Genomic DNA, 17731 nt, shown 5'->3' on the forward strand with positions numbered 1-17731 from the left:
TGCCTTTTACTAGAGCTAAAATAAAAAAATACTGACAATACCAAGTAATGGCATGGATGCAGAGCAACTGGAACTCTCATACATCGCTGATGGGTATGCAAAATGGTACAAGCACTTTGGAAAACAGTTTGGAGGTTTCTCATTAAGTTAAACACACACTTCCCATATGATCAACCAATCCCACCACTTGGGTATTTACTGATGTGAAATAAAAAATCATGTTCACATAAAACCTGTACAAAAATATTTCTAATTGCTTTATTTGTCACTGTCAAAAACAGGAAACAACCCAAAAGCCCTTTAATTGGGGATTGGATAAACAAACCATGGTACCATCATAAAATGGAATACTACTCAGCAATAAAAAAAGAAAGTACTGATACACACAACAATATAGATGAATCTCAAATGCATACTAAATAAATAAAGCCAGATTCAAAAGACTATATACTGTCTTCCTATTTATATTATTTTGTGGAAAAGGCAAAACCATAGGACCAGAAAGCAGATTGGTGGTTGTCAAGGGGTAAAGGGAGAATTGACTTATAATGGGAAAATTCTGGGGGGTGAGGGAACTGTTTTATATCTTGATGCTGACTGTATGCATTTGTCAAAGTTTGCAGAACTATACACAAAAAAGTAACTTTAAAAAATAAACTTTTGTATTTTGAGGCAACTGTAGACTCACATGCAATTATGTGAAATACTACAGAGATCCCATTTACCCTTTAGCCAGTCTCCCCCATGGTATTATCTTACAAAGCTATATTACAACATCACAACCACAATAATGACAATGATGCAGTCAAGATACAAATTAGTTCCATTATCACAAGAACAATGAGTTTTACTCTATGTAAATTATACCTTAATTCTATAAATGAAAAAATTATAAGCCCTATAATTCTCTTTTAAAATAAAATACAATATTAATACTTAATTTTAGGACCCCTTGAAACTGATTTTTTAACCATACTCAATATTTTCATTTAAAAATTACTTATTCTTGTATAATAACTGAATGCATTATGATTTTCAGCATAATTTAAAAAAATCTTTTCAATGTACTATGCTCTTTCTCCACATTTTAAGGCTTTTAAACTCTGCAATTCCATTTCAAAATTAAATTTAATAAAACCTAGTCTCTGAGGTCAGTTCAGCTGAATATAACAACATACCTTGTAGAGAAGAACACTGGCTTCTTTGGCCATTCCACAGAGAAGGAAGAGGGGAAGAGAATTTTCTTATCCTCTGTTACCTTTCAGAGATTACACCACTCCATAAAGGTCCTTTGCTGTACTATTTCTGACAAAACTGACATTTAACACTAGAATTTGCTCAGCAATCAACGGACAAAAATTTTTACAATAATAAGAGTTAGCTACAAGATTAAATAAGACATATGTTAATCAGTGTTTTTTCCAAAACACTAATTTGAAAAGAAAATGTAGAAATCAGCTATATAAAGGGTTTTTGGCAGGGGGGTGAGATATACCTTTGTTTCCTTAAATGACTTTTTTAAGACGTTAAATTTTAAAAGCATGTCCAAAATACAACACTTTTATGAGTATCTACTATATGTAAAAGTAATTTCAGTGCCTAATTTTCAGATAGCCATAAAAATTACTTAAAACTATTTTCTTATGTATACATTTTTTCTTAAATATTCAGCTCAAGTACTGTGTGATTTAATTTCTGACACTGCATATTTTATCTTCCCTCTCTTTATAAAAATTACTTCTGAATTATGTCCCTCAGAAGTGATTCTGGAGACTCCAGATTCCCTTTCCCACCCAGGTTTGTGATACTCTTACATCCATCCTTGTCCAAATGCCCTGACCCTCCACATCCATAGCACCCTCTCCTCACACCTGATTCCCAGTTCTGGTCTCTCCTGCCTTTTCATTTACAGGGCTGTGTTGTTAATTGAGTTAATGTCTCAGAGAAATTAGATCCTTTGCCTAAAATGAGAACCCTAAGGGCTCACTGAAAGTACTACACATGACTTAGCACATTTACCAGACCAGCCAAAGCATGCAAACTTGAACAAGGAAAACTGAACTCAGGAAGAGACAGCTATGGAATCTTTCTGTCTGCTTCTAAAAAGATGCCAGTGTGACCTGTGCTTCCTCTACAAATTCCACAGGCTGTGATAGAAATGAATAACATAGTTCACCAAATAAACCAAAAGAATAACCATAGTTCATCGAGCAAATAGTACTCGATGATAGTATTCAAAACGGAAGGAAGGAGATAGGAAGAGGAGGGAAAAAAGGAAGGGAAGGAAGGAGGAAAAAGGCACAGCAGGTAAGAAAGCAAGAAAGGAATAAAAAGAAAATAAAGAAAAAGAAAGGAAGTATAAAAATAAAAAGAAATTAAAGGAAAGAATGAAAAAAAATGAAATGTCTTAAAACACTTGCTATGAATGGTCACACTTTAACCAACCTTACTGGAATGTTGTGAGGTTACATCCATAAATTTATTATTCATTACAAGACTTTGAATTCTGTTATAATCATGAAACTGTAAATTATCTAATATTTATCATTGTGTACTTTCTTTAAAGGAATATTGGTGTCACTTTAAAGGAAAATAGATTAAATTGTTTAAAAATATATATAAATCACAGTTTCTTCCTGTCACAAGCCTTGTGTCTCTTGCTTATAAATTAACATTGATTCTAACTACTCTTTACTCCTCAGCCTGTTTAAGTCCAAAAGGTGTAAAAGCAGAATTCATATTATAAGACTAAATATAAAACAAGTTGACATCATTATTCACCCAATTAACCTTAATGTAGAAGAGAGATATAGGTAGAATTTATTCTACTCTTTCCCCCCCTTTCTTCCTCACCCATGACAAAACAGGCATAACTTATTAAGAAAAATGAAAAGAATTAAATTCTAATTAGCATTGCAACTAAAGACTGACTGTTGTAAAATAAAAATTATTATATAAAATTTCAAAACTCAACTGTTCTCTTCATATTTCTCTTCCTTATCCTCTTTGAATCTCTTTAAATCTGCTTTGCTTCTTTCATATAGTAGAAAGAGAATCAGGCTATGAATCAAAAAAAGATTTACTAAACTTTACTTTAACTTTGTCACATTTACTTGAGCTTTCAAGTTAACAACTTCATACTTTATTTTTACATTGAAGAAGTATACTTAGGAATTTAAAGCAACTTACCTTTAAAGGGCACTGGTCCAAAATTCTCTGTAAAGCCCACATCTTCATTTTATCTCTGTTTTAACATTCTGATAATTAAATACAGAATTTACTATCTATTTAAAACATAAGTAACCTTTTGAGATTGGCTCACTCAGCACAATGCCCTTGAGTCCATCCAAGTTGCTGTATATATCAAGAGTTATTTCCTTTTTATTGCTGGGTAGTATTCCATTGCATAGATGTATCACAGTTTGTTTATCCATTCACTCTCTGAAGGACATTTGGGACATTTCCAGCCTTGGGCTATTACAAACAGAGCTGCTATGAAAATTCATGTTTAGGTTTTTTGTGTGCATGTAAGTATTTATTTCTCTAGGATAAATGTTCAGGTGTGTGACTACTATACAGTTCTATTTATATCATATTCTTAAAATAACAAACAGAGATATAGAACAGATAAGTGGTTGCCAGGATTTATGGAAGGTGGGAAGGGTGACTATAAATGGGCAGCACAGGAGAGTTCTTTTGTGGTTATAGATCAGTTTTGCTTATTGATTGTGGTGATGGTATTTGACTCTACATATGTGAATAAAATGTCATGGAGATATACACAAAGACAAACAAAAAAAGAATATGTGCAAAAACTGGTGAAATTCAAGCAAAGTATATAGTCTAGTTAGTTGTAACTGTACCTATCAATTTCCTGGGTTTGATAAAGCACTGTAATTTTGTAAAATGTCACCATTGGGGGAAGCTGGGTGACGGTACACAGGACCTCTTGGTACTATTTTTGCAACTTATTGTGAGTCTATAATTATTTGAAAATTAAAGGGTTTTTTTAATAGTATAATAAGGATACTTTATGCCTAAAGGTCCTGTGAAAATTATCAGTGTTTCACATACAGTAAACACTCAACATTCAAAATAAAGTAAAATAAAATGTGTTTTTACAAAAGAAAGAATAAAATGAACCTCTTATTATGAAACACTTGGTTCAGAAGTTTATAATTCACTATATTTCAAATGTGATAACTACTTATGATAAATCTTTCAGCCTAGACTGAAACAAAAATGATGTGATTTTTCCTAGAAAACCAAATGTCATTTCTTAATGAGGACAGTGACTCTACCATATAATTTTTTGGTATTACAATTAGAGCATATTGAGAGTTATCTTATCCACCCTTTAAATGAATTTTAGTTCACCAAAGAAATAAACAAAATGCAAATTAAATCAAGAAAGAGGGAAAAAAACAGGCTTAGACAAATATATATATTAAAATAACAAAAAATATAAAACAGGCTTAGGGTAGAATGAGAAAATTTGCATACCTGTTAACTTGATATGTCCTATTTCATCAAGCAAAATGCTGTAAAGCAAAATTCACATTCAACAATGTGGGATAAAATATTTTTACATAAAACATTTACATAAAAATCATCAGAAAAGAGGTCAATATCTATTTGATATACTGGAAAATTTTGAAATGACTAATTTAAAATCAATGGGTATCTTATGAAGATTACTTTTTAAAGTAAGTTTCATATAACTGTTATAATTCACGTATATTTTCATATAATCTTTAAAATATAAGACTTAATGGAGAAATAAGTAGTTATAGAAATGCTGGTAACAGGGATACATAAAGACAATATAGCTTTACTTTTCTGGCTTCAGGTCTCTATATACAATTCCTAATCGGTGCAGATGATCCAAAGCAAGGGCCAGTTCTGCGAGGTAGAATTTCACATCTTCCTCTGTAAACAGAACCTAGAATAAAATAATAATTTACCATTTGATCTTTTTTTTAATGTTGAATTTATTTAAAATTTCTTCTTTAAAAACCAGTAAACAGACAAATCTAGGCAAACAAGAAAATAAAAGAAGTATATAGATGGAACTAAACTATTTAAGAATCCTTCTCAGACTTCCCTGGTGGCGCAGTGGTTAAGAACCCGCCTGCCAATGCAGGGGAAACAGGTTGGAGCCCTGGTCCAAGAAGATCCCACATGCCGTGGAGCAACTAAGCCAGTGCGCCACAACCACTGATCCTGCGCTCTAAAGCCCTCAAGCCACAACTACTGACCCCATGTGCTGCAGCTACTGAAGCCCACATGCCTAGAGCCCGTGCTCTGCAACAAGAGAAGCCACCATAATGAGAAGCCTGCGCACCACAACGAAGAGTAGCCCTCGCTCACTGCAACTAGAGAAAGCCCGCATGCAGCAGCGAAGACCCAATGCAGCCAAAAAATAAAAGTAAATAAATAAATTAAAATAAATAAATAAAATAAAATATACTGAAAAATTTTAAAAAATCTTCTCTTCAACATTTTAATGTAGATCTTCCTAAAACATATTATGTAGCTTGCATATCTTTTTACCCTGAATGTACTGCACAGGATTTACCTTTTTAAAAATGACTTAATGTCATAATTTGGTTATTATATTTAGTACACTACTATATAGGGATGCTCTCAGGATCTTTGCAGTATATTAGATATTTTGTTTTAGCATTGGTAATTCCACTATTTCTACTATTTTCTCTTTCACTGTCTACTATCACTTCTCAGGAATTTTGCTTTTAGCAGCTCTACTAACCTAAAGCTTCAATTATATCAACGAAAGTTGTCGAATTAGTAACTCATATTAAACACGGTTCTAAACCCAATCTCTGACCTAAGGGGTAGCTCCAAGACTTTTCTGCTAGTAGAATACATGAGCTTAAAGGCACTGAATTCCTCAATCTTTTTCTGCCTGGGAACAGAGGTGCTATGATGAAGTGAAAAGTGCACTGGACTTAGAATTAGAATTAGCAGTGTAATGTTTGACATTTCACTTAGCCCTCGGGGCTTCAGTTTCCAAATCTGTAAAATAAGGATAATAGTATCTGCTACATCTACTTAACAAGGTTGTTTTAAGAGTCATCTTAGTTTATGTGGGGAAAAATACTTTGTAAATTGCAAAATCCTATGTGTGTAACCACGAGGTATTATTGTTATAGGTTTATGTCTATATCCATTCAAAAGTGAGTATTAATTTACACACAAAATTGGGCATTACTCAACCATTAGATGTAATTTTTAAGATTTATCAAGGGCTTCCAATTGGCAAAACAAATAACTTGTCTAGAAATTGGTTATTTTCATTAAAGAAATATCTAGATTATTAGGAAAACTCAAAATTTTAATGAAATATCATAAAATCTTATAACTGGCTTGCCCACTTAGAATTATGGCCACTGAATTACATTATGCAGACTCAGGTACTAGTAAAATTTCTGAGAATGAGCAATGAAAGATAAATTTTGATATTATACCCACTTTTTAAAATGTTCTATAGAAAAACAATGATTGTTCATTATCTAAGTTTCAGGAGAATTCATTTGAATATTATAATGGTAAAAGTATAAGAGCATCATTTTCACTTGGCATTTTATTAAGAAGAAAATAGATGTTACCTATTTCACTTCTGAGGAAGGCTAATCAAAACGTTCATGGAAATTTAACACATAAGAAAACCCTAAACAAAAGTCTTTCAAACGCTAAAAGAAGAAAACTGCCTAGTTTTCAGTTTATGACAAGCATATTATCTTGTCATGAAATTGTCTCTGAGGAAAGCTTCATGACGGACACAAATAAGAAACATATTAAGTAACTATCACGTGCCAGCCACTTTTCATTATGTTATTACAATCTGTTATTACAATCTTCTAAACAACCCTATGAGGTAGGTATTATCACCACCTTACATATGGGGACTCAGAGTGATAAAGTAACTTGCCTAGAAAAACACAGTAAGAAGCAGGTAGGATTTGAACTCATAAATAATTGTCCCTAAGAACTACCTCTTCCCCAGAAGCCACTTCTGCCATATGTTATGTTACAATGTTTTAAGTTTCAGGTTCACTACCATTAATGTTTTTCTATTCACTAATTATCCTGAGTCTCCCCCTAAATAAAAATCATCTAAAGCCCCAGCACCGTGAGGTAAGGACTGCTAGTCTTTCTGTCTGCTCTTCAAGTCGTTCACGTATGTATGTATGAGGGTGTGTGTTTTAACATATTTGAGATCACACTACATAAACTATTTAGTGGCCTCCTTTTTCCCCACTTAATATTATATTATAGGCATTCTTCTATATCTTTAACTTATTAATAAAGAGTTTTCAATAGCTGTACAATCTCAACATACTAATTTACTATAATTTACCTAATGTTCATTTAGGTTATTTCCAGTTTTTCACTATTATAAATAACTCTGTAATATGCATATATATTTTTGATATTTATGGTTATTTCCCCAAAATGGATTTCTGAGAAATAAAAAAGCAAATACTAGGCAGTCAAGGAGAATAAATAGTCCAAGACTCTGGACATACAGAACAAAATTATTTGTCAAAGGGTTCCAATAACTTACATTCCCATCAGCAGCTTATGAAAGTATTTGTCTTACCACATCCATGACAGCATTGAATATATCCTTTTAAAATATCTTTTCTAATTTGATATATAAAAATGGAATCAATTGTTCTGATTCTTAGGCTATATAATTTTCCATGTCTAGTGGCCTTTCCATTTTTTGAGTGAATTATCAGCAATGTTTTTGCCTATGTTCCATTATTTACTTACTGTTTTTTCAATTGGTACAGGCCCTTTAAATATTAAAAATGTCAATCCTCCATCATATTACTTGTAAACATTTTCCCCACTTTGTGCTGGTTTTTGATGTTCAGTAATTCTTAATTTTATGTAGTCAAATTTATATATAATTTCTCTATGATTTTACTTCATTACTTTAATGATTTAGGAGACCTCCATTCAATAGTCAACTACACATTCAGTTGCATTTTCTTTTACCATGAGAAGGTTTCCAGATTTAGCTCTTTAATGTAAGTAATATTTATCTTTGTATGTGGTAGTGATAACAATTTAAAATGTTTTTTTTCTGAAATTCCTAACCAATTTCTCATATACGGTTTACTGAACAATCAATCTCTTTGCCATTAACTTGTGATTCTTCCTCTATTCTAATAATATATGGTAAGTCATATATACCAGAATATTCCTGGACTATACAGTATGTTTCTAATCTTGTGTTGATACTGTGATGGTTTGCTTATAGCAGTAGCTTTATAAAGTTTTAAACAAGAGGTAGGGCAAGGAAATGGTGTTCTTTATTTTCAAAATGTCTTAGTTCTTTTCACTTGTTTACTTTTCCAAACATGCTGATAAAATCATCTGTCAATTTCAAACAAGAATTCCTATTGGGACTTTGTTTGAAATTTTGTTAAGTATACAAATTGATTCTGGAAGAACTGGAAGTTTTATAATTCTCAGCCATTCATCTCATTGTATTTTCTTGACATTAGCAAAATATGGTATGATCTAAGAGGTGTGTGTGTGTGTGTGTGTGTGTGTGTGTTTGTGAGGAGAGAAATTTGGGGAGGTGCTGTTCCCTTTAAAATATATATGACATACATTATAAATTTCTTTAACAAATACAAAAATGTATTTTTAAAAGTCTTTTTCTAAGGCATAAAGTTCTCATTTTTGATGATATAGCAGTTTTTTGTACATACACATGAAGTATAACCAATAAAAAACTTATTAATAAGCTGTCTATAGAAGTAACCATTAAATAATTTCTTAGCAGCCTGTTCAATGAATATACGAATTTACTGTCTTTTGGGAAATGCATTTAAAATGCTTGTTCTTACCTAATATTCCAGACTTAGGAATCAAAACTTACTGACTGCATCTCTGTGCTAGTATGGGTTTAGATAGTCCCATATCGAGAATGGAGGTCTGAAGAGTTTAAAAGAAAATCAGAAATGACTACAAGTAAGAATTTCTCAAACATATTCTTCACAATTCTACAATCTGACACAAGAAATCATGAATACTTGTTATACTATTGTCCCTCTGTGTCTTGGAACCAGCTTTTAATAAGGTCCTTTAAAGACCCTCTGGGAAGGGGGTCCTAGACAGACCCCATCACATACTGAACTCTGTTTTAGAGTAAAGAATATACCAAGGTCACAGTCTATGTTCATGCATGGAATGTTCTATACTGGAGGTAGACAGGTAGAGGCAGACAGAAAGACAGGTTTTAGTCACTTAAGCACTAGCTAGCATCCCAGAATCACACTGTTCCTTTCTCACAGCAAGTTCTAGAATTCTGAGAATCAAGAGTAGTTTTCTCATATTTTAATTATGGAAGTGAAATGTTGAACCACTATTACCCAATTAAAATTCTACTGCCAGACTACCACTTCAAGACAAAATGAGGTAGACAAAGACAGGATTTAATCTCCCATCTGAAACAACTAAAACACAGGACAAAATATATGAAATGACACTTTTCAAGACACTGGACATCGCAACAGAGGACAGTGAATATTGAGAGATGGAAACAACCATACAACTGTCCTAGCTCACTACCTGGAAAGAGTTCTTAAGCAGCAATGCAGGGAGGGCAAAGTCAGGCCAGAGCCTGGAAGGCTCCTGAGTTGATGAGATGGAGCTGAGAGAGTGAGGAGACAAAAAGGACAGAATTCATAAGATAGAGTACAGAAGGGAGAATTACAGAGAGAGAACTGTAGAGTTATATAGATGGTCTCTCTCAAGTATTCAGCAGAGAAATGCTCAGCACATGTGAGGAAACCTGAGCCAGAAAAATAACCAATGGAAGTATTAGAGGGACTAATCCATGGAACTCACACAGGGCCAGGAATAGTTCCTATTACCTCCACACAGAGCAGAAAACCTCATAATTCACAGGGCACTGGACAGAGTAATCAGATGCTTCACAGTGGTGTAAAATCATCCCGATTAGACACTGCTCTGGTCCAGTTTAACAATCTGAAATAAACTAGTTCCGCACAAATTCCAGAACAAAGTTCAATAATATTTATAGGAATACAAAACAATCCATCACCTAACAAGGTGAATTTCAGGATGTCTGCCATCCAATGAAGAATTCCCAATCATGGATCTAAGGAAACTACTTGAGCCCAGGAAAAGAACAACCCTAAAAGATTTTTAAAAAAAGAATTCACAGAGCTCACAAAGGACCAGGATAAGTCCTGTACCAAACAGTGAGAGTGAAAAATCTCATAATTGATAGGCTGGTTAGAGTACTAAGAAGGGTCATGTTTCAGTATTGGGAAAAATTAATCCTAAATTCTGCTTTGGTACCACATAACAAAGGTTAAAAGCAAGACTCAACAGGCTAACTGCCTCCCAGAACAAAGCTAAATACTACTTATAAGAAAACACAAGTATCTAGAGTACAAGAAAATTAAATTCATAACACCTGCCATCCAATAAAAAATGACCAGACAATTATCCTGCCACTGAAGCACAAAAGCAACCATAGACAATACTTAAACAAATGGGTGTGGTTGTGTTCCAATAAAACTTTATTTACAAAAAAATCAACAGGCCATATTTGGCCTGAGACTATAGATTCCTGACTCCTGAATTAAAAATTTATACTACAAACCCTAAAGCAACTACTAAAATAACACAACAACAAAATGTTATTTTGATAAAAAGCCAACCGAAGGTATAAAAATAAAATCATGTAAAATAATTAATTAAAAATAAGGCAGCAGGGCTTCCCTGGTGGCGCAGGGGTTGAGAGTCCTCCTGCCGATGCAGGGGACACGGGTTCGTGCCCCAGTCCAGGAAGATCCCATATGCCACAGAGCAGCTAGGCCTGTGAGCCATGGCCGCTGAGCCTGCACGTCCAGAGCCTGTGCTCCGCAACGGGAGAGGCCACAACAGTGAGAGGCCCACGTACCACAAAAAAAAAAAAAAAAAAAAAAAAAAAAAAAGAGGCAGCAAAGGAGAAATAAAAGAACAAAGAACAGAAGGGACAAAAATAACTCCATGAATAGAAAGATGGAGATTCAAACCCAACCATATCAACAGTCAGATTAAATGTTACAAGTCTGACACACCCATTAAAAAGCATAGATTTTCAGACTGTATAAAAGACAGGGACAATTACATGCTGCCTTAAGTACTGCACATTAAATATAAGGACAAATAGATTAAATAAAAATATGGAAAACAATATACTAAACTACCACTAATTTTTTAAAAACCTGGAGTGCCTGTATTAATATCGACATAGATTTCAAAGCAAAGAACATTAGCCGGTATAAAATAAGTCATCTCATAATGCCAAAGGGTAAATTCACCAAGAGGGAATGATAACCCTAAAGGTTTACGCACTTAATAACAGAACTTTGAAATACATGAAGCAAAATCTGACAGAAATTCAAGAAGAAATAGATAAATCCATAATTATAGTAAAAGGTTTCAATCCCTGTCTCTCAAAAAATGTTAGAACATGTAGAGAAAAAATTAGGAAGAATATAGTAGACTTAATACCACTATCAACCAACTTAATCTAATCGACATTTACAGAACCTTCTACTACCCAAAAGCAGAATACACATTCTTCTCAAGTACACATGGAACATTTATCAAGATATACCATATTCTGAAGCATAAAATAATTTAAGTGAATTTAAGAGAATTCAAGTCATACAAAGTGTGCTTTATGACTACAATAAAATTAATTTAGAAATCAATAATAGAAATTTATCTGGAAACTGCCTAAATATTTTTAAATTAATTAGCATACTTCTAAATAATCCATGAGACAAAGAAGAAATAAAAGGAAATTAGAAAATACGATGAACTAAAAGAAAATAAAAACATCACATATCAAAATTTGTGAGATGATGCTAAAGCAGTATTTAGAGGGAAACTTGTAACACTATATGCTTATATTAGAAAAGAAGAAAAGGTCTCAAATCAATAATTTCTGCTTCCATCTTAAAAACCAGAAAAGCTAGTGAAACACAAAATTAAGTAGAGAAAAATGAAGTAATAAAAATTAAAGTGGAAAACAATGAAACAGAAAACAAATACAACAGAAAAAATCAGTGAAACCAAAAGCTGGCTGATTCTCTAAGAAGAACAATAAAATTGATAAACCTCTAGCAAGGCTAAGTGAGATAAAAAAAGAAGACACAAAATACCAACATCAGGAATGATGATATCAACATCATTAATGATTCTATACCTATAAAAGTCATAAGGGGATATTATGAAAACTTTATGCCAGTGAATTTGATAACTTTGATGAAATGGACACATTCCTTAAAAGACACAAGATACTAAAGCTCATTCAAAAAGAAAGATGAACTGAATGGCCCTAAGTATATTAAATAAATTGAATTTATAGTTAAACATCATACCATTTAAAAAACACTTCAGGCCCATATAGCTTCACTAGTGAATACTACCAATCATTTAATGACAATTTAACATTGAACTTTTCCAAAAAATTGAAGAGGAGAAAATTCTACCCAACTCATTCTATGAAACCAGAATTGCTCAGACACCAAAATTAGATATAAACAATAAAGAAAACAACAGTCAAATATCTCTCATGAAAATAGATGCAAAAATTCTTAACAAACTTTTAGTAAATAACGTCCAATAATATGCAAAAAGGATAATACATCATGACTACATGGGGTTCATCCACAGATGCAAGGCTGCTTCAACATTTGACAATCAATCAATGTAATTCACCATATTAAAATATTAAAGAAGAAAAAAACATGATCATCATCTCAATAACTGCCAAAAAAAAAGGATTTGACAAAATCTAACATACATTCCTGATAAAAACCCAACAACCTAGTAATAGAAGGGAACTTTTTCAACCTGATAAAGAACATGCAAAAAGACCTATACTTAACTTTGTAATTTATGGTGAAAATATGCTTTCTCCCCTCAAATCAGAAATAAGGCAAGAATGTCTGCTCTTACCAATACTTTTCAACACTGATCTGGAGGATCAAGCCAGTGTAACAAAGACAAATAAATGATGTCCATAATGGAAAAGAAGAAATAAAACTCCTTATGTGCAGATTACCAATAGAAAGTTCTAGTTGTAGTCTACCAAAAAGTTGCTAGATAAAATCAGTAATTTTAGTTATACTGTGGGATACAAAGTCCAATATACAAAAATAGTAATCATATTTCCATCCAATTTGAAAATAAAATTAAGAAAGTAATTCAAGTTACAACAGCATTTTTTAAAAAGAAAATACTTAGAGATAAATCTGACAAAAGACATGCAAGACCTGTACACTGAAAATGACAAGACACTGCCGAGAGAAATTACAGAAAACTTAAATAAATGGAGAGAGATACTATGTTCATGGATTGGAAGACTCAGTACTGTGAAAATGTCAGTTATTGGCAAGTTGAACTACAGATTCAATACAATCCCAATCAAAATCCCAGCAGGCTTTTTTGTAGAAAGTGAAAAGCTGATTTTTAAATTGATATGGAAATGCAAAGGACCTAGAAGAGGCAAAACAACTTTGAAAAAGAAGAGCAAAGCTCAAGGATTTGCAGTACCTGACTTTAAGACATATTATAAAAGTACAGTAATCAAGAAAGTGTTGTATTGGCATAAAGACAGACAAACAGATCAACTGAACAGAACAGTGTCTACAAATAGATCTTCACATATACAGTCAATCGATTTTCAACAAAAAATGCAAGGTAATTGAGTGGAGAAAGCACAGTATTCTCCAATGATGATGCTAAAACAATGAGATATCTATATACGATAAAAAGGACTTCAACACATATTTTTCACCATATATGAAAATGAACTCAAAATTGATTATAAACATAAATGTAAAACCAGAAACTAAAAAACTTCTAGAAAATATAAGAGAAAATCTTTGTGACCTAGGATTAGGCAAACATTCCTTAAGCAGGACACCAAAAAACACAATTCATAAAAGGAAAAAATATATATAAATCAGACTTCATCAAAATTAAGAACTTCTGCTTTTTGAAAGACCCTGTAAAGAGTATGAAAGGACAAGTCATAGACCAGAAGAAAATATTTTCAAACATACATGATAAAGGACTTACCATCCAAAATATATAAAGACTCAAAATTCAGTAAGAAAATTACCCAATAGAAAATGGGTCAAAGATTTAAACAGACATTTCATCAGAAAAGATAGATATATGTCAACTAAAAACATGAAGAGATGCCTAACATCATTAGTTATTAGGGTAATGCAATTCAAAACCACAATATGGTATCACTACACACTTACCAGATGTTCAAAATTAAAACAAGACTGACCATACCAAATGTTGGTAAGGAGATGGAGCAACTGAAACTCTCATATACTGCTGGTGGGAATGTAAAAATTATCTAACAAATTATATAACAATTTTCTTTGGAAAACAGTTTGACAGTGTCTTTAAAATGTTAAAAATATAGACCTACTATATAACCCAGTCATTATGTTCTTAGGTATTTAACCATGAAAGACGAACACATGTCCATACAATCACTTGCACATGAAAGTTTGTAGCAGCTTTATTAGTAATATCCAAAAATTGCAAAAAAAACCACACATATCCATCAACAAGTGAATGAATAAACAAATCATTGTATATCCATACAGTGGAATACCACTCAACAATAAAAAGGAACTACTGATATGTGCAACAACTTGCATGAATCTCAAAATAATTATGCTGAGTTTAAAAGCCAGACCAAAAAAAGAACACATACTATATGATTCCATTTATATAAAGTCCTAGAACATGCAAACCAAACAGTGACAGAAAGCAGATTGAGTAGGGGTCAGGCAGGAGGGAAGCATTAAAAAAGGGCATAAGAAAACTGTTGGGGATGATGAATAAACTAAATATTTTTATTGTGTTGATGGTTTCACAAGTTTATACAAATGTCAAAAATTATCAAAGCATGTACTTTAATATGTGCAGTTTAGTGTATGTCAACTGTACCTCCATGAAGCTGTTTTAAACATGAATAAATTAAACACTACTCCCAGAGGCATTTTGGTAGCTTGAGTAGCCAAAGTCCTAGGTTTGCCCCTAGCTACTTCATCCGGTTATTTATACTGATCTTGTGCCTAAGAGAAAAATGAGTAACACATTGAGATGATCTAAATGACAGGCAGACAGAAAATGCCATTAACTGGCACATTCGCTAAATACTATGTAACAAAAAAAGAATAATTAAAATTTCGGTAGGAGAAAAAGTAATTAGCAAAAGAAAAGAAAACAATTATTCTTAGTTTTGTTTCAATAAAGTATAGCAAAAATTTACAAATACTCACCTCTTTGGATAATCTTGTGAAGACATCTCCTCCCCTGAGAAAATCCAGTATTAAATACAGCTTCCCTTCAGTCTGAAAGGCTAATTAGAAATTAGAATGTAGTAATAATAACTTTTAAGGCTTACAAAGCTTAGCATAGTTTTTAATTAATATATATGTTTAGAATTTTATTACTGAACACTATAAAGCAATTAAGCATTTACTCACATGGTCCATGACTGGATAACATTATCTCAAAATTAAAACTAGTGTTGAAAAAGCTATAAACCCCTTGCCAGAACATAATCAACCTTGGATGTAGCTTTACACAGAAACTTGTACCACCGTCGTTTTCCTGATTTATGGAGCACCATGTTCTACTGCAATTGCCTTAACTCTACTTCCCTACCTACTGAAAATCTACTAATTCTGTCAAGCTCAACAAAAATGCCACCCCCTCTATTTAGCTTTCTTCTATTAAGGATTTCCCTCTTTTCACATTTCCCTGTAGCATCCTTAACCTCTTCCCCATCAGAATTACTTGTTACTACTTTTGAGATCTCATTGCACTTTATTTATGTCTCTCTTATGGTACTTAATCCATTTTGATTTATACAATTAATTGGACTTACATGTCTGTGTTCCCTATAGATTATAAATTTCTTGAGATCAGAGATTATTTCACCTCTAGAGCCCACTGAATTGAATAGAATGTTTTGAACACAACTGGTGTTTAGTGATTAATCTAATGATATCCTAGAGACTCAAGAAAGGAGATCTTTAGATAATACGACTACTCTCATTCCATTAGGGTAATGGGGAATAAAAGAATAATGGGTGGAAAATTCTACAGGGATTTTTACAGAGAGAGTTGGGTACATACTATAATGCATTATTTGTCAAAATTACCTAAGAATAAAATCAATAGCTGCTATCTTTTTAAATTTCAAAAATTGAGAGTGAAATAGTAGATTGGATCAGTGATTTAATAATGTATATGCCATTGAATTCTCCAGGAAAGCCAAATGGCACAATCTCATGCATACATTAAACTAGCAATGGAGCCATGCTTAAAACTCAGAACTGCATGGATTGGAAGAATTAATATTGGTGACCCAAAGCAATCTACAGATACAATACAATCACTATCAAAATAACAATGGCATTTTCCACAGAAATAGCACAAATAGTTTTAAAATTTGTATGGAAACACAAAAGACCCTGAATAGCAAAAACAATAATGGAAAAGAAGAATAAAGCTAGAGGCATCACACTTCCTGACTTTTAGACCATGCTAAAAGCTACAAAAATCAAAACAGTATGGTACAGTCACAAAAAGAGCCATACAGATCAATGGAACAGAATAGAGACCACAGAAATAAACCCACACACTTATGGTCAATTAATCTACGACAAAGGAGGCAAGAATATACAACGGAGAAAAACAGTCTCTTCAATAAGTGGTGCTGGGAAAACTGGACAGCTGCATGTAAAAGAATGAAATTAGAACATTCTCTAACACCACATACAAAAATAAGCTCAAAATGTATTAAAGACCTAAACCATAAAATTCCTAGAAGAGAACACAGGCAGAATACTCTTTGACATAAATCGTAGCAATGTTTTTTTTGGATCTGACTCCTCAGGAAATGGAAACAAAAGCAAAAATAAGCAAATGGGACCTAATTAAAATTAAAAGCTTTTGCACAGCAAAGGAAACCATCAATGAAATGAACAAACCTACTGAATGGGAGAAAATATTTGCAAATGATATGACCAATAAGGAATTCATATCCAAAATATATAAATAGCTCATATATCTCATCATCAGAAAAAACAAACAACCCAATTAAAAAGTGGGCAGAACACCTGAATGGACATTTTTCCAAAGAAGATATACAGATAGCCAACTGGCACATGAAAAAATGCTCAACATCGCTAATCATCAGAGTATCAAAACCCCATATCAAAACAATGATGACGTATCACCTCACACCTGTCAGAATGGCTATAATCAAAAAGTCTACAAATAACAAATGTTGGAGAAGATGTAGAGAAAAAGGAACTCTCATACACTGTCAATAGGAATGTAAATTGGTGCAGCCACTGTGGAAAACAGTATGGAGGTTCATCAAAAAAATAAAAAATATAACTATCATACGATCCAGCGATTCCACTCCTGGGTATATATATGAAGAAAAAGAAAATATTACCACAAAAAATATATGCACCCCAATGTTCACAGCAACATTTTTTACAATAGCCAAGATAGAGAAGCAATCTAAGTGTCCATCAACAGGTGAATGGATAAAAAAGATGTGGTGGGAGGAATCGGGAAGATGGCGGAAGACTAAGACACGGAGATCACCTTC

At 32.8% G+C, this 17731-nt stretch overlaps 1 protein-coding gene across 1 annotated transcript in view; it reads right to left on the reverse strand.

Annotated features, from left to right (window-relative positions):
- Window positions 1–17731, reverse strand: part of RPS6KA6 (ribosomal protein S6 kinase A6) — a 95037-nt gene that overhangs the window by 63161 nt on the left and 14145 nt on the right. The window contains exons 4-6 of the mRNA XM_024747237.1: window positions 15381–15460; window positions 4836–4942; window positions 4504–4541 (exon numbers count right to left, since the gene is read on the reverse strand). Coding sequence (XP_024603005.1) covers window positions 4504–4541; window positions 4836–4942; window positions 15381–15460 — 225 coding nt within the window. The remainder of the gene's footprint in view (window positions 1–4503; window positions 4542–4835; window positions 4943–15380; window positions 15461–17731) is intronic.

Source organism: Neophocaena asiaeorientalis, unplaced genomic scaffold (assembly GCF_003031525.2).
Source record: "Neophocaena asiaeorientalis asiaeorientalis breed wild unplaced genomic scaffold, Neophocaena_asiaeorientalis_V1.1 scaffold374, whole genome shotgun sequence".
Lineage (NCBI taxonomy): Eukaryota > Metazoa > Chordata > Mammalia > Artiodactyla > Phocoenidae > Neophocaena > Neophocaena asiaeorientalis.